Source organism: Rhinolophus ferrumequinum, chromosome 20, assembly GCF_004115265.2.
Source record: "Rhinolophus ferrumequinum isolate MPI-CBG mRhiFer1 chromosome 20, mRhiFer1_v1.p, whole genome shotgun sequence".
Lineage (NCBI taxonomy): Eukaryota > Metazoa > Chordata > Mammalia > Chiroptera > Rhinolophidae > Rhinolophus > Rhinolophus ferrumequinum.
The window spans coordinates 37,342,107-37,363,358 of NC_046303.1; the positions used below are offsets into that span (position 1 = coordinate 37,342,107).

Sequence of the window (21,252 nt, forward strand, 5' to 3'; positions counted from 1 at the left end):
CTAATGGCAATTTCTACATAGTTTCTGTTAAAGCATTGACAATGCTATACTGTAAATTATTTATTTAGGTGTCTGATATTCCTGTAGACTGAGAATTCCTAGAGGGCTAAACTATCTCTTACTTATTTTTGCATCCCCAGCATCTAAAATAGTGCTGGCATATGGGGACACCAGGGGAATACTTCTTTAATGAATCTTCACATGCCCAAATCATAATATTCTTCAAAGCTGAGTTCAAATTGTGTCTGCACAACAGCCTCCAAAATTTCTCACTTCAAAGTAATACCTCCCTCTTCTTAACATTCTATACTGTATTACAATTAATTGTACCCACGCTATCTCTACCTAGCTGAGGGCACAATGGACATCAGATTTATTTTCAAATCTACCAAACAACTTAATACCATTCTCTGTACTATTGACTTAGTTTTATCATGGACAATTAGCTATTGTTATTTTCTGATTACTCAGTGTCACAATAAACATCAAACAAATCAAGTTCATGACAGGGCAAGGTATCACCCCTTAGATCTCTATTCTCTTCCAACTGCCTTATTTTAGCCCAAACTATTTAGACATGGACCTAAATATGATTGGCTCCATGTCCTTTTTGGGTGGTTTTATAACAGCTACTTTCCTTGGCACAATTAAAGATATTTCCTCATTATGTCAGACTTCACTGCTGTGCTCTCTGTGGTGGAATTTGTCAGAAGTACACTCTCCAGATAAACGGTGTATTAAGGTGTTTTCATTAATATTAGAGAAAATAAATGCATAAAGAGAACAATTAAAAAAAGAACAATGGTAATAATCTTAAGATAAATTACAAAAGGATAAAGGGCCTAAGTAATACTAAAAATTAAGTAATACTAAGTATAATCCTTTCAAGGAATAACTATTTAACTAAATAGTTCTTAAAGTTGAATCTTAAAACTTTTCAATTAGTGTCTGGAGGTCTAAGTTCCTTTATCGTTCACTAAGAGATCTTCATAGTCTTTTTCAGCAACAGAAATGGTAATGCGCTAGGGTGAGAAATCAGGACATCACTGAATACACTCACTGGAAAGATACTGTGAGGGGGAGATCAGAATTTGATTAAAAAATTTAAAAAAAAAATTAAAGAATAAAGTTAATAAATTCACTTAAAAATTAACAGCTTGGTTGGGTAAAGTCTGTAAACTTATACCCTTAATATTCTCCTCACTTTCATTGGTCTACTTCAAACAATTTTAGGATAAAAATTTGAAGTGTATAAACTAAAAAATCTCTATTATCTAAAGCATAAGTTAATTCAAACTTTGTTTCTTGCCAATGCCTCAGAAAATGATGTGGGGAGGAGAGGAAAAAAAATGGGGCAGAGCAAGCAGTCCCTGCACTAGCTTCTATACTGTTTTATCTAGAGCAGTTCCCTTTTTACTGGCTTTACACATTGGACTTCTGAATATGATTTTGTCTGAAGGATTCCACTGCTAAAAACACAAATCTAAAATCACTGATTGAGATCAGAAGGATTAATGGGTTATTCACCATATTTGAGAAAGCTGGAAACTATCAGATAGCTTCTTTGTAGCCATTAATTGTTAGAGGAACCAAATGGTGCAGTTACATGTTAGCCTGGGAATTACCAAGGTAATCCGACCATGGGCCAGTCATTTAACTTCTCTGGACCTTTAAGAGCCTGAGTTCTAAAATGAAGGCGTACTCAAAGTCTAAGGTCCCTAACACATTAAGACACTCCTGATAGGTGGTACAGTTAGTATGGTGGCAGGCCTACAAAACATGACCTTTCGGAATTCAGTCATATGGTCATTATGATACGTGCTACTACTATTACAGATGTGTGACAACGTTTTAAGGAAATGAATAGCAACAGAGTAGAATGGCTTTTCAAAGATAGACAAGTAAAATATCACAAACAATTCCAAGAAACCTGCAGAACCTGTTACATTCTGCCAATTTCTATTCTAGGAATGACTGGATCTGTTCAAATTATTCAAAGATATTAACCTTAACAAACTCAAAATGCAGCAGAAACATTTTAAACAAGAATAATTAGGAAATAAATTAATAAAATCTTAACTGTAGTTGCCAAAATTTACTTATTAACCTTAACCCTAAGAAAAGCTTAAAATTTTACCCAAATTTTCTAATTCCTAATCATTTACTCATTGTATAAAGTAGGAGAGAAGTAGGTTTTTCCATATTCCCAATCCAAAATTCTGTTCCCTTAATGAAATGCATTCTGTTGAGACTATCAGTCAAGGGCAATTTTATTAAAAATAGACCTACCTACCATATGGAAAAAAAATAAAAGAGCAATTTTAACTTTTAGGTTTTTCTTGTTCTGTAAATAATTCTTATTGTTATGCTAATCCAGGCCAATTTATGTAGCTGCCCAATTATCATAATCCAGTAGTTCTTGCTGTCTGGAAACATTCCAACATTACAATACAGCATTTAGCAGTTCCAACAGGACAAGGGATTCTCACTTCTCACACTTCATGAACTTTACACTAAACTAATAATCACAGAAAACTGAAAGTTTTGTCATTCTACAAACGGTTAAAACATAAAACAGATGGTTTTTCATTGATGATATACAACTGATAAGCTCGGTGCTTATATAAATTGTACAAAATGAAAAATTTAAATGATTACATACTATGAAGTATTAGTTACAAATTGTTCCTTTTTTGTCCGTCTATGGTTTTGACTTACCCCTCCCAGATCCTTAATGTCCTTTTGCAGTTTTTCAGATATGGTGACAGAAGGTAAGTCAATGTAAAATACTTTCCCCCAGAGTGGCTTATATTTGGATTTTTCTGATTTGTTATCAGTTTTCAGAGATTTCAAAGATGGTCTGTTTTTTTCGTTTTTGACTTGGATTCCACCTATTGTTTAAAAAATTTAGAATTACATCATGTTTTCTGCAGACAGAAATTTTTACTGTTTTAAAAATATTTCTTTATACAACAATATCACAGAGTGGAAAATCCTTATCCTACCAATGTAAGTCATTAACATTTTAGTGTATTTCTTTGTAGTACCATTAGGATAATGGCAAATTCCCTATATATTTTAACAGATACTGTACTGTAAAATAATTATTCTTCATAGACAATAGTTGAATCTGTAGGAAATATTCATACGTTTATGTTTTATGTATATAAAACGTTATTGAAAGTTTTTCCTCTTTAGGATGCAAACTCCATGGGGTATTTACTCAACAAATATTTCTGGGGCATCTGCCATTCTGGTGAACACTCAAAACTTGAGCTTTAAATGTTAAAACACTTAGCAAGAAACCTGTTACCCAGAATGTTCTAAACCTCAAAGGTTCCCCACTGCTCAAGGTTTAGTTTCAAGGTTTAGTAACTATGTATAGTTACTAATACATAGTTACTTTGTCTATATTTTAATAACTAAATGGTCCATTTGAAGAACCAAATCACCGTTCATTTCATTATTTCCTTTGAAAACAGACCTGAGATCCATTCAACAACGGCTTTAAAAATTAACTTTTAGAACACTGGTCAGAAGTTGGAGATTACTATGTATGTGTACATATATATATATATATATACACACTTATGTATACACACACATACGTATATACACACACACATATACACACACATAATATACAAGTTAAAAAGGAAAGCTTAGAGGCTGGAATGTTTTACCAAATTAAGTGATTGAAAATGCAAGTTTTTGTTCTGTTTGTCTATAATGTTGAAAACAGCAACGGGATGTTTGAAATACAAATACTTTCTCTCAACTTTATGAGGGAACATAGAATAAGACCAAAAATCCACCCACAACCACCCAATTTAATCGTGAAGCACATCTGCTTTTAAACTGAGAATCGAGCTGCAGCCTGTGCGGGAGTCGCAGTATCTGCGGGAGCCCCGGTGAGTTCCCGGGTCCGCACATTGTTTTCTCGTTTAACAACCTACCGCACCACCTGGAATTTGGCGGCCGCAGCAGGAGCGTGGAGACAGCAAGGGGCCAGGCCGGGATCCATTCCCTTTCTGAGGCAAAACCCTGAACCGATCCCTCCTTCAGGCCACAGAGAAGGGCGCACAAGCCAGAAAAGAAAAAAAAAACAAGGACCCAAAAGAACTCTGAAGAATCAATGGTGGAACCACGGGGGAGAAAAGGATTAAAGGGACTGCAGGCGGAGGAGGGACTTCATACCCTGGAAATGTCCTTTGCTGTGGATCCTCATGGCTCCGGAGTTCATGGCAGCCGCCCGGCACCTACATGCTGGGTCCGGAGACGGTGTCGCGCCGGGCGGCCGAGAGAACACGACTCCTCCAGGCCCGCTGAGGGCCAGTCGCCTCTGCCCTTCCGCGGACTACCACACCCACGACGTACAGATACCGCGTCCGGCCGCCGAATTTCCGGGTCCAGATCCGGCTTCAAGGCGCGGAGGAGGAAGGGGCAAAGCACAAACGAGTGAGCTGCAGCGGTTGAAGATTTGAAAACGCGTCACGCGGCCGCGGCGCCGATACGCGCGCCCCGCCCCCTCTCACGCCGCGCGTCGCGCCCCGCCTCGCGCTCGCCCCCCACGTGCCCGCCTCCTCGCGCTGCGCGTCCCCACCCTCAGGCCCCGCCTCCTCGCGCAGTGAGCCCCGCCCCCACAGGCCGCGTCTCCGCCCCGACCCCGCCCCTCCCTCGTCGCGATGCCCTCTCCCTTAAATTCGCGCTCTACGCGCGCTGTTTGGCGTCTTTGCGCTGCCCTGAAAGGTCTCAGTGGCTCGGTGATCACCGTACTGGGTGCAGTTAGCGCCGGGGGCTGCTGGCCCAGCCCTCTACCGGGGTCATTCCTACCTTCTAGGTTTGCCGGGATCGCTTGCCCTCCAGTCGTCTCCTCCACCAGGTACCTTATTTCTCGCGAGTCGGCCGTCCAGTAGGCGGGAGGCGCGGCGGCTGTAGCGGAGCCGGGACTCAGTTTTGGTTGCGGGGCGGGAGGAGGAGGCGGAGATAGCCACTGCTCTGCGCGCCCGGAGTCTCGGAGCTTGGTTTTCCTGCGGTCACCGCGGCCTCTGACGGGCCGCAGAGGGACATCGCCGGGTGAATGCGGCCGAGGGGCGTTGGAGCGAGGGTCGAGCGTGGAGGCCCTCCGCCTAGAGCGCGTTCTGGTCGCCTTGTGCTCTTTGGTACTTGACTGTTCTGCTCTGGTGACTGAGCTCTTTTACACAGACCTGTTTTCGTTTTATTGTGTAGAAGTTTATTTCAATAATAACAGAGTGGAATTTGAAATCTCAAATCTAGGGTTTTGGGTCTGGGCTGGCCACTTACCAGCTTGTAAGACTTTAGTTAAATTACCTAATCCCTTTGAGTCTCGGTTTTTCAACTGTAAAATTTTGTAAATGGGAAAACGCTTACAAAAAAAAAAAATGGTTTGGGTATGTTGCTGCTTGTAAACTCAAGGAGGAAGAAGATTTAATCTTGTACTACCTTGAATTCCTAAACTCCTGGCCATAAGTACTAATTACTTTCCGTTTTTTTGATTTCGTAGTTCAGAGAAGTTAGTGCCAGTAACACCGTTTTTGCAAATAGGTACCTGCAAGGCATAGACAAGGGTGGATTGTGATACCTTGAGCCAAAATGGAGAACACAAAGAGGTGGATCAGGTTTGGTTAGGGAAATGAGAGTTTTATTGTGGATGGCTTTAGGTGGAAGGGCCTGGGGAGAAGATTAGGAACTATATTAGACCGTTGGTAATTGTAACTCAGGAGAGATATGGGGATGGGTGAAGAAAGGGAAGATAGACTGATTTGAGAGATACTACACAGACCCATCACTGATTTTCAGTCATGGGGTGATGCATTAAAAAGGTTACAGATCTTGAGAGGCAAGAGGATGGTAAAGAAACATTCAACACGAGAATTTCTATTTGGGAAAAAGAACCTTTTTTCAAAATGTAAACTACAGAAAGAGCACAAGATTTTTATGTTTATAAAAAGCTATAAAAGGTTATTATAGTAGAAACAGTAATATAGAATGCTGTTACAGTTCTGGGAGGGGATGAAATTCCCCAAGAAACCATGTGAAATGAGAGAAGTAGCAATGAGCAGAGGGTGAGAAAATAATGAAAGAGATGGAGAAAAGGCCACAGAGTTAGGAGAGAACTGGGAACAAAACTGTCAAAAGTCAGAATTGCAAATGTTGGGATCAATGCAGGCTTCACTGTATGGCTTTGAGTAATTTTGAGCCTTGATTTTAATCTGAAAAGGGAGTAATAAATACTTATTAGATGTTGTGAGAATTAAATGAAATATGTTTGAAAGCTTAATTAGTACAGTGCCTGGCACAGAGTGAGAGCTCAGTAAGTGCTACCATTGTAGTAAACTCTGCACCAGTCCCTCCATCCTCAAGAGTTCAGAAAGGCTAAGGACTTGAGAAACAGGCCTTTGATTCTGGCGTTTAAGATGTCATTGGTTTCCTTACTGAGAATTTCAGTAGATGGCTCAGGTAAGTACCGCATTAGATAACGATGAGGTTGAAGTGGAAACAGATTGAGTATACTCTTGCAAAAAATCTGTCAGTGTGGGGAATTACAGTGATAGGAAGGGAAGATTACGTCTTTGAAAGGTTTAGAGGATATTCGAAAGATGTAAACATGTTTTTATTGAAGAAAATAAAAACTGGAAGCCCATTTTAGTTTCCAGTGAAAGGTGAATTTCCTTCCTCATTTATAATATGAGGAAGGACAGTAACATAGTTGTACCCTATGCTTAGACACACCCTTGACTGCACTGTAGGTGATAAAGCCAAGCTATGAAATGCAGAAAGTCTGTTTTGTTGGATAGTGTTAGTAATCTTCTAATCTGTAACCCAAGGTTAATTTTTAAAAATAGTATTACTGGACTCAAATGTTTTAATAGCCACCAGAAGAAGAGCTTGGTCATATACTCGTCTCAGTGGCCTGTAAGTATAGAAACCTCCTTACGTCTCATGTCAATAATCAGGACCATCGGTAAGAGAATAAGATTTATGTTAAAGTATATCTTGAAATGTGCTTCAGGTGAAAAGTGTACATCCAAGAAGAAAGGAATGGGGTCAGGGTTATTAGTGGTGAGAGTTTGGTTAAAGAGTTTTCTATTAAGTAAAGTAAGAGAACATTGAGTAGAATCATGATCTAAATGAATGTTAGCTGTGGAAAAATCAGGAGAAATGAATTTTATTCAGTATTGGCTCTATTTCTAAGTCGTTTTATGACCTTGAGCAAGTATTAACCTTTCTATACTACAGCTTATTCCTCCGTAAATGAAGGTAATACCTATCTGCTCAATCTACCCAACAGCTTTTTGTGATTATCAAATGAGTCCTAATCTGCTTTTCCAGACAACCTCACACATATCCATATATAAATTTTTTATTCTAGAGTCTAGACAAATGGATTTATTCGCTCTTCTGCAATATCAGTTTCCTGTTTTCTTTCTTTTGCTGAAGTCTCTCCACCTGGTTAGCAATTGTTCTTTTTTTTCCTTTCATTGCAAGCCTAACTTCGATTCATTCAGACTTTACCTCCTGCTCATTTTGGACCTTTAATAATATTCCTGTTTGATTTGTTCGCCAACTATTAATATATTATCCTCTGAAATGTGTTCTGTTGCCATTTTTATTATTTAGTGTTCATATTTCAGAGTCTTACTACCCTGGTGAATTGGAGGCCCTAAGATTTTTCTGAGGTTAGGTTCTTTGTTTTGCAGGCTAAGCATATGAAAGGATCGAGTTGGTTAGTGGCTGTGGCACTGAAATCCAAGTCTCAGATGAGGGTGGCTGGGAAACCAGGGAAAATACAGCATGTCAGGTTCTTGAACACATCTAGGTAAAGGGTCAAAGTGGACAATAAGCAAGACAGAAGGATTCAAAATTTGAGAGTGGATCCCCTGAGACAGCATAATTAAGAGGCTGCTGTGGCACCTGTAGGAGCTGGTAAGGCTAATAAACTGGTTCAGAGGTTGTATGTCCTGGTCTACGGCCATACTACCCTGAACGTGCCCGATCTCTTCAGAGGTTGTATGTCCTGAACCAGATTATGAATTCCTCTCGGGTAGTACAGAATACACATTGAATATAAAACAATCTACTTACCTATCCCACTTCCTTCGTTCCTTCTATATTGATTGAGTACCTACAGTGTGCTACATCCAGTCAGACTGGTTTTGTCTAAGACCCCATAGAAGTCTCATCATATAAATTTTAAAAATTTTAATGCTCTTAATCCATGTATGATAAAATGCACCCATTTTAAGTATTACAGATTGAAGAATACTAACAACTATGGAATTACCACTCCAATCAAAATATAGAACGTTTCTGTCATCTCAGAAGGTTATTTCATTCTTTGTTCCAGTCTCCCCTCTCCCACCAGAGGTAGCCACTCTTCTGATTTCTATTATCATGAATAGCTTTGCCTGTATTTCAGCTTCATATAAATGGAAAAATGTAATTTATATGTTTTGTGTCTGGATTATTTTGCATAACGTAATATTTTTATGATTCATCCATGTTGCTACATGTATCATAGTTTGTTCCTTTTTATTACTGAGTAGTATTCCATAGTGTAAATAAATATACCACAGTTTATCTACTCACCTGTTGATGGATATTTGGGTTGTCTCTAGTTTGGGGTTGTTACGAATAATGCTGCTATGAACATTGTTTTCAGGTCTTTTGTGGACATATGTTTTTATTATTGGTATCGCTGAGTCATATTACTGAATATTTAACATTACGAATGAAACTACTGAAGTTTTTAAACCTTCCTTCCAGCAGCATGAGTTGTTACGCATCCTAGTCATTTACTGAGTGTGAACTGGTATCTCATGTAGTTTGTTTTTGTTTTGTTTTTGGTTTTAGAATACCACATCTTTAACTTTACAATACGTTGCTGAATTTTTCTTTAATGGGGTTATACCATGAAGTGATAATACACATCAAGTAAAGTATAAATGTTGCCTTTTTAAGAGACACTATGTAAAGCTTAATACCATACAATAAATTTTGGGGGAAATTTTTTGGGGAGAGATGAAGCATCTTGCTGAGTTCCTGGCATGTAGATTAAATAAAGTTTACTTATTATTATTTTCACTGTTAGATTACTCATTATATTGCTGTAAAATGCTTATTCTCATGTCCATTACAATTCATGTGAATTATCCCATTATCCACTCAAGGTGGCTTCTTTCAGTCTTTGAAATTTCTTTGCTAGAGTTCTATTTCTCAAAGCAGAGTCATTGCATATATTTTGATCTTGATTTTTGATCATCCACTGGCATTACATACTGAGATAGGTTAGGAAGTTTATATAATTTGATGAATAAATTTACATGTTTGTAACATTTTTATTGAATATTTGATCCTAAGCAAAATCGCAGAGTAGAAACAAAATTTTGCTTTATTGTTCCCATTGAATTTTATGAAAATTGCATGTACTTTTTAAAAAATTAGTTTTTAGTGGATAATACCAAGATATTTATCTTTTCTATTAGATGTTAGAACAGTCAATCCTGGTAGAATGACCAAAGCGAGACCTCTAATCTGAATTCTTAAATTTGACACTATCAGTGAGGTGGACCAGCATTTGTGTCAAAGTAATCTAATTAGTTTATTTATTGGCATTACTTTTTTAAAAAAATAAGTTTCATTTTTCTCATTGCCATTTTTTCTAGAATCCTTAATTAGTCTTGATTCAGTCAACCCCTAGTTTCTCTTTTCAGATGAGAAATGCATATTGCTACACAGAATCTCTTTCAGTAACTGTTCCTCCATTTTTTTCATCATGCATAGCAACAGTCTTCTCTCCACCAGCAAATGTATTTTGAAATAACATGTAGTTTTTTAAAAAATTGAGGTGAAATTTATATAAAGTAAAATTCGCCGGGGCCAGCCCGGTGGCTCAGGTGGTTAGAGCTCCATGCTCCTAACTCCGAAGGCTGCCGGTTCAATTCCCACATGGGCCAGTGGGCTCTCAACCACAAGGTTGCCAGTTCAATTCCTCGAGTCCCATAAGGGATGGTGGGCAGCGCCCCCTGCAACTAAGATTGAACACTGCACCTTGAGCTGAGCTGCCGCTGAGCTCCCGGATGGATGGCTCAGTTGGTTGGAGTGCGTCATCTCCACCACAAGGTTGCCAGTTCGACTCCCGCAAGGGATGGTGGGCTGTGCGCCCCCTGCAACTAGCAATGGCAACTGGACCTGGAGCTGCACCCTCCACAACTAAGACTGAAAGGACAACAACTTGAAGCTGAACGGCACCCTTCACAACTAAGATTGAAAGGACAACAACTTGACTTGGAAAAAAGGCCTGGAAGTACACCTTGTACCCCAATAAAGTCCTGATCCCTTTCCCCAATAAAATCTTTAAAAAAAAAAAAAAAAGAAAAATAAATGAATAAATAAAATAAAATGGGTCCTTTGTAGTTAGAACACTTAAAACTTATTTTTCCACTCTCGGTCTCTTAATTGGAGAGTTTAATCCATTTATATTTAATGAAATGATTCATAAGAGAAGACTTACTTTTGCCAGTTTTTTCTTTGTTTTCTATATGTCATAATATTTTTTCCCTCACTTCTTTCGTTACTTTCTTCTTTTGTGTTAAGTAGATGGTTTTTAGTGTACTATTTTTCATTCTCTCTTTCTCTAACTATACATTTTACTTATGTCCTTACTGGTGCTGAGGATTATAACTAAAATGTAATTTATAACAATTTAGTTCAGATTAATACCACCTTGGTTTTAGTAGTATATAAAAACGTTGCTCCTGTATAACTTAATTCCCCAACCCTTTTATGTTGTTATTGTTATAGATGATGTATCGTTATTGTTATAAGTGACAAAGTTATAAATGACAGCAATCAACAGATTTATAATTATTGTTTTATATAACTATGTTAAATCATGTAGAGGAAAAAAAGAGGAATTATTAACCAAAAATACATTAATGCATATTTATACACCTTTGTAGTTATTTTATTTCTGTTCCATTCTTTAACTTTCAGCCTATTTTTGTGTTTGAATCTATGACATGTTTCTTATAGACAAGGTATAGTTTGATCCATTTATATTTAATCTGGAAGGATTTACGTCAACCATTTTGCTTTTTTTTCTCTGTATGTCTTATGTTTGTTTTGTTTTACTCTTTATTATTGCCTTCTTTTGTTTTAAATAGATATAGTCTGAATATACCATTTTAATTCACTTGTTTCTTCTATTATGTTTTTGAGTTATTTTCTTATTGTTGCTTGGGGGAATACACAGTATTTTAATTTGGTTCAGTTTAATACCAATGTAATTTCACTGGTCTACAAAAAATTTGCAACAGCCCAACAAAAGACACTCACGAAAGAGGACTTCCAGAACTGCTTCAGAAAGTGGCAAGAACAATGAATGGGATAAGAGTGTTTGAAGCAAAGAGGGAGTAACCTGAGGGGGTTAATGGCAGTATGTCTTTTACTATAATAAGTTTTTTTCAATTTAAACATTCACCATATTTGATCACACCTTGTAGATTCAGATTAAAATTTTTCCCCAAACAATACATTATAGATGATGTTAGTTAATTTTGTGTCACAAAATCAATTAGTTCGACTCTTAAGCTAAAATTGATCAATGTGTTCATGTTCTAGAATTGTTTGTTTTAAAGCAGAATATATTTACTGGGATAATAGGAAGTTTTCGTGAATACACTTTCAAAACTCATGCTAGCATTTATGGAGTGTTCTTCATATTCCTCAAAGCACTTAGTAGAAAGCATTCAATAAATATATGTTGATTTGTGTTGTCAAGTTTTTATGTATTCCTTTTCTTTAGGCATGTTATCCCTTTCCTGTGTGAAAAGAAAAACCAGCTACTTTCTTTTTTCACTACAGACTTTGAGCTGCTGATGTTACATACAGTAAAATATTGGAGCATAGAGTTGAGGAAAAGACTCAAGACAGGTAGGTAAATAATAAAAGTCTAAAAAAACCCCAATAAAACTACCCATTCACTTTAATAAAGTCATTATTGGGATAATGGATAGAATTGGGATATGAACTATAGAGTACTATCAAAATTAAGTTTCCTCAATTTGATAATTGTACTGTGATTTTATAAGAGAATATTCTGAGGTATTTAGGATCAAGGGGTGTGATGTGTGCAACCTACTGTCAAATGGTTGAGAAAAAAATGATCTGTAATGTGAGAGAGTTTGGTGAAGTTGTGGGTTAATATGAACTCACATGGCCAATGGAAGTATAAATTGGTTCAATCCTTCTGGAAAGCATTTTGTCTCAAGATTTTAGTGTAGCCTAGCAATCTTTTTCTCCCGTAGTAATTGAAGGAAGACTACAAAAAGATACAGGCTTAAGGATATTTATATAAGAATGTATGAAATGAATGAATGAACTAATGAAAAATTGGCTGTAACCTAGTTGTCTAACAATATGAGACTGATTAAATAAATAAAATTAAAAACTGTTTAAGCACGAAAATTAGTACTGTAAATCTATATTGACACAATGTCTATAATATATTTTTAAGTGTCAAAGCTGGCTACCAAACAATATGAACAGTATTAACCTATTTTGTTTTAAAAAAAAGATGCATGTACACAGAAACTCTGATGTTTATACATGTTTAATTGATTAGATGTAATATATACATGCGTTTATACATATACACACATTTGCATATTTACTTATGAGGTGGTGTGTACATAGACATTTGGAAAATGACACCTGAACGTTGCCAGTGGTTATTTTTGAATAGCAAGTTTATAAGCGATTTTTATACCTTTTTGTATTAACTGACTTTTTAGAAAGAGTACAGTTTGCTTTTCTCATCCAGTTTTTCTAAGATAGTGCTTCTTATGGAGGTTATGGTTTTTATTTTCTACCTTTGCAACAACTTCTGATATGCAATAAAAATAATGCTATATTTGCTGATAACTCTGTACCAGATTTGAGTATCTGAGAAGTTAAGAGGCTAAATTCACAGATTCTGAGCCTTGTTGGCCAGCTGCTTTCATTCTTTTACATGTCCAGAGTCTGTTTTCTTAATGCTCTATTAACTGTCTTACAAATGCGATCCTGCTCGCATAGCTTAGCTGAATGAAATGCATTACCAATTTTTACAAATCAGAAACCACGTTCTATTAATGACAATTGTGTAGTGCCTTTGTGTATAGAACTTACATGTTTACTTTTGATAGTGGCCACAGAATGTGCTTTGATATTAATATTGATTATTGTTTTTATAGTTTAATTTTTTAGCAGTCAATTTTGAGGGCATTTTCCATTAAACTTTTATTTTACATCTTGCTTTTCTGTACCAGATTTTTCTTCAATTAGTTAAAAAATATGGATCCTGAAGCAGGGGGACCACAGATTATCAAAGTGACACCTCTTCAGCAAATGCTTGCCTCTTGTACTGGAGCTGTATTGACATCACTAATGGGTAAAATAATGTTTTGTAGATTATGTGACTGAGTGAAGCAGTGAATACATTTGACTTTTCCTATCTGTGAAATAATGATAAATTATCATTCATCCTTCATAAATGACACTATACCTCCATCATGATAACATGAAAAGAACCCTGGATAGAGAATCAAGAGACTTGAATTTTAGTCCTTGCTTTGTCATTCTCAGGGTGAGTGTACTTTGGGATTGTCTTTACTTCTCTCTGAGCTTCATTTTTCATCTGTAAAATTAGGGGCATACACCAGGAGTTCTTTGTGGTCCCTATTCATATTAAACTTTTATGACTGTGTTAATATTTTTTTAAATAAAAAGCATGAATAATATAGAATTTGGGCAATTTACAAGTAGTAGCAAATGCAAACTATGCTTTACTTTGTTTGTATTAATGGTGACTTTCTTAAATTTCTCTGGACCACATTTTTCTGTTTTTTATAGTCAGTTTCTTATAGACATAGCCAAATGACATAGTTAGGTGATAATTTAGCATTTTAATGATTTTAAGTTGGCTGGTTTATTTAAATAAGATACCAGATAACTAGAACAAACATAAACTAATTGCTTTAGGATGTAGTATGTTACTTCAGGTCAGAATGTTAGGGTTTGTAAAGGTCTTAGAGATCATCCAGTGTAACCTGCTCATTCTCAGATGAGGAAAAGTTTACCTAGTACACTTATTTGGCATTTTTTTCTATTTGGACAAAATGCAGCATGCAATTTAAAACCATTCTCCTTTGCTGTACTGTTCCCAATTGGAATAACACGAGCTGGTGGTAAAGATGATGTATGGCTAGCTTATTGAAATATACAAATACTTTTATGTATATGTATAAAGTTTTTACGTATAGTTTTTATTTGATATACGTGAATTTAATAGATTAGGAAGACTACAATTGTTTTATTGATACTTATAATACAGAGTTATTCTCAAATATTTAAATAGACTTTTGGACTAGTATTTTAGTTTTAATGGAATTATAGTTGTAGAAATATTGCAAATGATATTTTAGTACTTGTGAAAGAACTGATTACATAGTATTCTCATTAATCCTCTTCAACAAAATTCAAGGACAAAAAATAGAATGATATTTTCAAAATTACTTTAAGATAAATAATCTTACCCATTATAAAGTAATGATGTATATATAATTCAATGTATTTTGTGTTCTTTGGACAAACATCTCTAAATTCACATGTATCACCTATTAATTGAAATTTATGTATCTTCATAGTGACACCCCTGGATGTTGTTAAAATTCGACTCCAAGCCCAGAACAACCCATTTTCCAAAGGTATGTATTAATTATCCTAAAAGTGTTATGTTGGATTTTTAAATGTTACTACATTCATTTTTATTTGAATAATATTCTCTTTTTATGAGTTGAAACAAATTGATGCCTCTTTATCCTCATGCAGAAACAGTTTTTCCTTAGTTGTACATGATGAGATCTAGGTAGAAAACAAATATGCATGCATAAAACTTTTATGAACCTACTAATTAAGTTAGAGGATGGTTTTATATTTGGGTATATGCCTCTTAAGTAAGAACAGAATTGTCCTTGTAAGGAAACTTAGAATCTAGCTTCCTCCTTAATTGCTAGACAGTATAGTTTATGTGGAATTTGAGAAGAGTAATTATTCATTTTTATTAGATGGGTAAAAACCACAATTCCTTGATCAATTTTTATAGTCTTATAAGGATAATCGCACTTCAAAATATGTTTAAATAGCAGGAAACTGACTGGACTATGTCATAGTGGCTCAGACATAAATGCCACTATTGAACACATAGCAGTGAGGTGGAATGAACAACAGGCATATTTCAGATGAATGACAGGGTAGATGGATTGTAGGGAGACACTAAAAAGTAAGGTAGTTTCCTACACATTAAAGAAAGCCTTAAAAACAGAAGGAGGGCACTTGACTTACGTACTATGAAACTCATAGAATTATACATGGCTGAACAGAGAAGACAGTTTTGGCAGCAAGAATGAGTCCAGTATGGGAAGGAGTCAGTATTAGAGGAAGTAGTAAATTAGGTGGGAGGTGACGAATGTCTAAAGTGAACAGTATAAATATAGAGAAAGGGACGAAGCATAGCATTATTTACATTGATTAAGAAGAATATTTTTTTATAATTTATTTTTTTATTGACATATAATCAACATATAACATTGTTATTAGTTTTAGGTATACAACAATGATTTGATGTATGTATATATTGCAAAATGATCACGTTAAGTTTGGTTAACATCCACCATCTCACATAGTTAACAAATTTATCTTTTCTTGTCATGAGAACTTGTAAGATTTACTCTCTTAGCAACGTTCAGATATACATTACATTTCATAATATATTTTTTGTCTGCATTTCCCTTGCATACCAGAGTTTACTTGTGGTCAAATAGAGAAGACGTACACCCATGTTCTCTTTTCAAAACAGGTTTTCCTCCTTTATCTTTCCTCTCCTTTTCCTCAGATAACCAAAAAGAATTTATTTTTATGTGCATTTGCTTACTACAGTTCTGAAAATGTAAAACCTACTAATTTACTCAATTACTTTTCACCAGTGTGAATTTAGCTTTCAGTGCTGTGTCATTAAGCAAATCAAATAACGTATGTTACATCCTAAAAGGTGAGGACAAGGTTATATCTCCTCATAATTTTCTAGTCTCCTCATCGTAATTTCAGTTTGTTCGTCAGTAAAAAAACAATACAATTGTGTGAAGTAATTTTTGACTGTTGGAATCTTTTCTGTTAGGAAAATGTTTTGTATATAGTAATGGACTTATGGATCATGTATGTGTTTGTGAAGAGGAAAGCAACAAAGCATGGTATAAGAAGCCAGGATGTTTCCGGGGAACCTTGGTAAGGACATTATATTATTTATAAACACTGTATATTTTCTAATTTTTATTTAATGTTATATATGAAAGATATTCCAAATTGTAGGAGAGTAAAATTTCATCGTATATTAATACTTAGCACATTTATCAGCAGTTAAAAAGTAGATAGTAAACAGAAAAAGGGAAGAATTTTTGTCTTTTAACTTTGTTAACTTTCTTTTCATCTGTTCATGCTTTTTTATGTAGAAAGAAAAAAGGGAGTACATTTTTTAAATTCAACTTTTTTATTTTGGGGTAATTATAGATCATGTGCAACTTTAAGGAAAAGTATATAGACAGATCCCACGTACACTTTTCCCAGTTTCCCCCAAATGGTAACATCTTACATAAAACAAGTGCAATATACGATGTGAACCAGTATGTTGACATGGGTACAGTTGAGATACAGAACAATTCCATCACCACAGGGATCCTTCTGTTTCCCTTTTATAGTCAGACCCATTTCCTTTGTGTACTCACCTGCTCCTTAATTCCTGGCAAGTACTAGTTTGGTCTCCATTTATATAATTTTGTAATTTCAAGAATTACATAAATGGAATGATAACATAATATTTTGGGATTGGCACTTTTCACTAGTATAATTATGTGGAGATTCATGTAAATAGTTGTATGTATCAATAGTTTGTTCCTTTTTATAGCTTATTAGTATTCCATGGTATGGATATACCACAGTTTGTTTTCTGGATTGTTTCTAGTTTTTTGGCTTTTTGAATAAAGCAGCTACATATATTTATATACAGATTTTTGTGTGAAAATATAAAAAATACTGTTTTTTCCTCTGAACACTCTGCTTCTAACACTTCTGAACCAGATGTTTGGGGTGTTTTACTCCCCACACCAAGCAATTCTCCATTTCTCAGAGGACACCTACTAGGTTTCCTACAATTTAACTGAGTTCTGACATTCTGTGACTGGAGTTAGCATCAGATACCACAGGTTGAAGGCTTAGTCCCACAAGACTGCTCCCACTTCAGACATCAATCTCAAGTCCAAAGTTGTCATGTGTGTTCTGGTTGGCTATAAATTGGAATTCCCATGACTCCCTCCTTGGGTTTGAAAATTTGCTAGAATTGTTCACAGAACTTGGAAAAACAGTTTACTTACTAGATTACCCATTTATTTTGAAAGGATGCAACTCGAATAGCCAGGTAGCAGAGATGCACAGAGCAAGGCTTGGGGGAAAGGTCATGGTGCTTCCACGCCCGCCCTCTGCAAGTTGTGCCCCTCTCCCAGCACCTCCATGTGGTCACCAACCTGAAAGCTTCCAAACTCCGTAGTTTAAGATTGCTGTGGAGGCTTTATTATGTATGTATGATTAAATCACTGGCTAATGGTGATGAATTCAACCTCCAGTCCCTCTCCCTTCCCCAGAGTCCCTCAAGTTGGCCAGTAGGGTGAGATGGGAGGGTGAGGCTGCAAGTTCCAACCCTCTACAGGCATATCTCCTCGTATTGTGCTTCACTGTATTGCATTTCCCTGATGTTTAATTCCAACAGCATTTGTTCACTTTGTGTGTCGGTCACGTTTTGGTAATTCTCTCAGTATTTCGTATTTTCTCATTACTATTAAATTGTTATGGTGATCTGTGATCAATGGTCTTTGTTGCTAACTATTGTAATTGTTTTGGGGTGCCACGAACCATGCCCATGTAAAACATCAAACTTAATTGATAAATGCTGTGTGTGTTCTGACGACTCCACTCGTCGCTTTCTCCTCGGGCCTCCCTATTACCGAAGAACAACAGTATTGAGATCAGGCCCATTTAATAGCCTTACAATTGCCTCTACCTGTTCAAGTGAAAGGAACAGTCACACATCTCTCACTTTAAATGAAAAAAGCTAGAAATTAGTGCACGTGACGAGAAAGGTGTGTCAAAAGCTGAGACAGGCTGAAAACCAGAATTCTTGCACCAGTTAGCCTAGTTGTGAATGCAAAGTTATGGAAGTAAATTAAAAGTGCTATTTCAGTGAGCACATTAACGATAAGGGAAACAGCCTTATTCCTGATATGGAGAGTGTTTTAGTGGTCTGGATAGAAGATCAAACCAGCCACAGTACGTTAAGCCAACGTCTAATCCAGAGCAAGGCCCTAACTCTCCTTACTTCTGTGAAGGCTGACAGAGGTGAAGAGGCTGCAGAAGAAAAGTTTGAAGCTAGGAGAGGTTGGTTCAGGAGATGTAAGGAAAGAAGCCGTCTCCATAACATAAAAGTGTAAGGTGAAGCAGCAAGTGCTGATGTAGAAGCTGCAGCAAGTTACCCAGAAGGTCTAGCTAATTAACAAAGGAGGAGTCACTAAACACCAGATTTTCCACTAGACAAAACATCTCTATACTGGAAGAAGTTGCCCTCTAGGGCTATTGTGGCTAGAGAAGTCAGTGCCTGGCTTCAAAGCTTCAAAGGACAGGCCAATTCTCTTGTTAGGGGCTAATGCATCTGGTGACTTTTAAGTTGAAGCCAGTGCTCACTCACCAATCTGAAAATCCCAGGGCCCTTAGGAATTATGATGCTAAGTCTACTCTGCCTGTGCTCTATAAATGGAAGAACAAAGCCTGGATGACAGCATGTCTGTTTACTACATGGTTTACTGAATGTTATAAGCCCACTGTTGAGACTGACTCTCAGGAAAAAGGATGCAGAATATTTCTACTCATTGACAATGGCTCTAGTCACCCAAGAGCTCTGATAGAGATGTACGAGATCAATGTTGTTTTCACGCCTGCTAACACAACCTCCATGCTGCAGTCCATGGACCAAGGAGCAATTTTGACTTTCAAATCTTTTTAAGAAATATTTTGTAAGGCTATTTTGATAGTGATGTTTGATAAGTGATATTTTGATAAGAAATATTTTGATAGTGATTCCTCTGATATATCTGGGCAAAATTAATTGAAAACATTCTGGAAAGAATTCACCATTCTAGATGCCATTAAGAATAGTCATGATTCATGGGAAGAGGTCAAAATATCAACATTATTAGGAGTTTGGAAGAAGTTGATTCCAGCCCTCATGGATGACTTTGAGGGCTTCAAGACTTTCAGTGGTGGAAGTAACTGAAGATGTGGGGAAAATGGCAAGAGCATTAAAATTAGAGGTGCAGCCTGAAGATGTTATTGAATGGCTGCAATCTGATGAAAAAACTTGAATGAAATGTTGCTTCTTATGGATGAACAAAGAAGGTGGTTTCTTGTGATGGAATCTACTCCTGGTGAAGATGCTGTGAAGATTGTTGAAATAACAAAGGATTTTAGAATATTTCATAAACTTAGTTGATAAAGCAGCTTTGAGAATTTTAAAATAAGTTCTGCTGTGGATAAAATGTTATCAAACCGCATCACATGCTACAGCGAAATCATTTGTGAAAGGAAGTCAATCAATGCAAATGTAGCAAACTTCATTGTTGTCTTTAAGAAGTTGTCACAGCCACCCCACCCTTCAGCAACCACCACCCTGATCAGTCAGCAGCCGTAACCCCTGAGGCAAGACTCTCCACCAGCAAAAAGATTATGACTTGCTGACAGCGCAGATGATGGTTAGCGTTTTTTTAGCAATAGAGTTTATATGTTTTGGGACATAATAGACTACAGTGTAGTGTAAATATAATTTGTGTAGACACTGGGAAAACACAAAATTTATGTGACTAGCTTTATTGAAGTATTCAATTTATTGCAGTGGTCTGGAACTGAAACTGAAATATCTCTATAAAGTATGCCTGAAATTCCTTGGTTATTTCCCCTGGTAACCAGCTCCCATCTTGTGGTTGTCTAGGGTCTTTCCAAAAATCACCTCATTAACATAAACTCAGGTGTGGTTGCAAGTGGCTTGTTATGAATAATAAAAGACACTCCTTTCACCTTTATCTGGAGCTATTTTAGGACTGAGGACAAAAGACCAAATATAACAAAGATGCTTCCATTGTTCGTTATCACTTAGGAAATAAATGTATATTTCTTATTATAAATCATAATATCACAATATCACATATCACTATAGGACTGCAGTAACTGGGTCACATGGTAGTTGCATGTTTAGGGTTTGCTGATGTAAGAATGTCCAAACCTGTAGAAAATTTCCTTAAGAGTTTATTAGAGCCAAACAGGATATGCCTGGAAGCAACATCTCAACAGACAAGAGAAAAATACTTCTCAGAATGACAGTTTGCAGTTTCTTTTATGCATTTGGAATTAAGGAGAGAAGTAAAGATTACATAAAGGTGGGAGACAGAGGCAGGGATTGGATTACAGGATAGTTAATTAGATCATGTGCTCTCTTGAGGTTGGTTATACTTCCAGGGGTCTGAAAAAGTGATTTCAAAGGTGTGGTAATCCAGATGCTCAAAAACAATGGGCAGGGCTTACTTAAGACAAAGATCAACCTTTTACTAAAGGGAAGTTACATGTCTGGAGCATGACCTGCCCACATGATCTGCCCAGTTAGGCATTTATAATCAGGTTACTTTGCATCACTGAACTTGTCTTACCCCCTTTTTCATCCTCAAATATGTGGTTTGCAAATATTTTTTCATACTGATTTGTATTTTTATCTTTTTAAATAGGGTGTTTCATGAAGTAAAAGCTTTAAATTTTAATTTATCAGTATTTTTCTGTATAGATCATGCTTTCGGTGTTAAGTCTATGACCTGTTTACTTACTCTTAGACCTGAAGATTTTCTCCTATGTTTTTTTCCTAAAAGTTTTATAGCTTTACGTTTTACATTTAAGTTCTTGGTCTATTTTGAGTTATTTTTATATAAGGTATGAGCCTGAGGTTGAAGTTTGTTTGTTGTTGTTTTTGCCTATGTTTGTCCAGTTGTATTTGTTGAAAAGGTTGTCTTTCCTCCATTAAGTTGCTTTTGCACCTCTGTCAAAAATCAG

General features: G+C 36.3%; 2 protein-coding genes across 11 annotated transcripts in view; one reads left to right on the top strand and one right to left on the bottom strand.

Moving 5' to 3' along the window:
• Positions 1–4,498, bottom strand: part of DBF4 (DBF4 zinc finger) — a 29,031-nt gene extending 24,533 nt beyond the window's left edge. The window contains exons 1-2 of one of the 2 annotated variants that reach the window (XM_033088815.1): positions 4,198–4,498; positions 2,719–2,891 (exon numbers count right to left, since the gene is read on the bottom strand). In XM_033088815.1, coding sequence (XP_032944706.1) covers positions 2,719–2,891; positions 4,198–4,243 — 219 coding nt within the window. In that variant the 5' untranslated portion in view covers positions 4,244–4,498. The remainder of the gene's footprint in view (positions 1–2,718; positions 2,892–4,197) is intronic. The other variant, XM_033088814.1, reaches the window with a different exon arrangement.
• Positions 4,499–4,673: 175 nt separating this feature from the next.
• Positions 4,674–21,252, top strand: part of SLC25A40 (solute carrier family 25 member 40) — a 34,398-nt gene continuing 17,819 nt past the window's right edge. For 4 of the 9 annotated variants that reach the window (XM_033088128.1, XM_033088133.1, XM_033088132.1 and 1 more), the window contains exons 1-5: positions 4,674–4,882; positions 11,887–11,955; positions 13,332–13,453; positions 14,709–14,768; positions 16,238–16,344. In XM_033088128.1, coding sequence (XP_032944019.1) covers positions 13,357–13,453; positions 14,709–14,768; positions 16,238–16,344 — 264 coding nt within the window. In that variant the 5' untranslated portion in view covers positions 4,674–4,882; positions 11,887–11,955; positions 13,332–13,356. The other 5 variants (XM_033088130.1, XM_033088137.1, XM_033088129.1 and 2 more) reach the window with 5 other exon arrangements.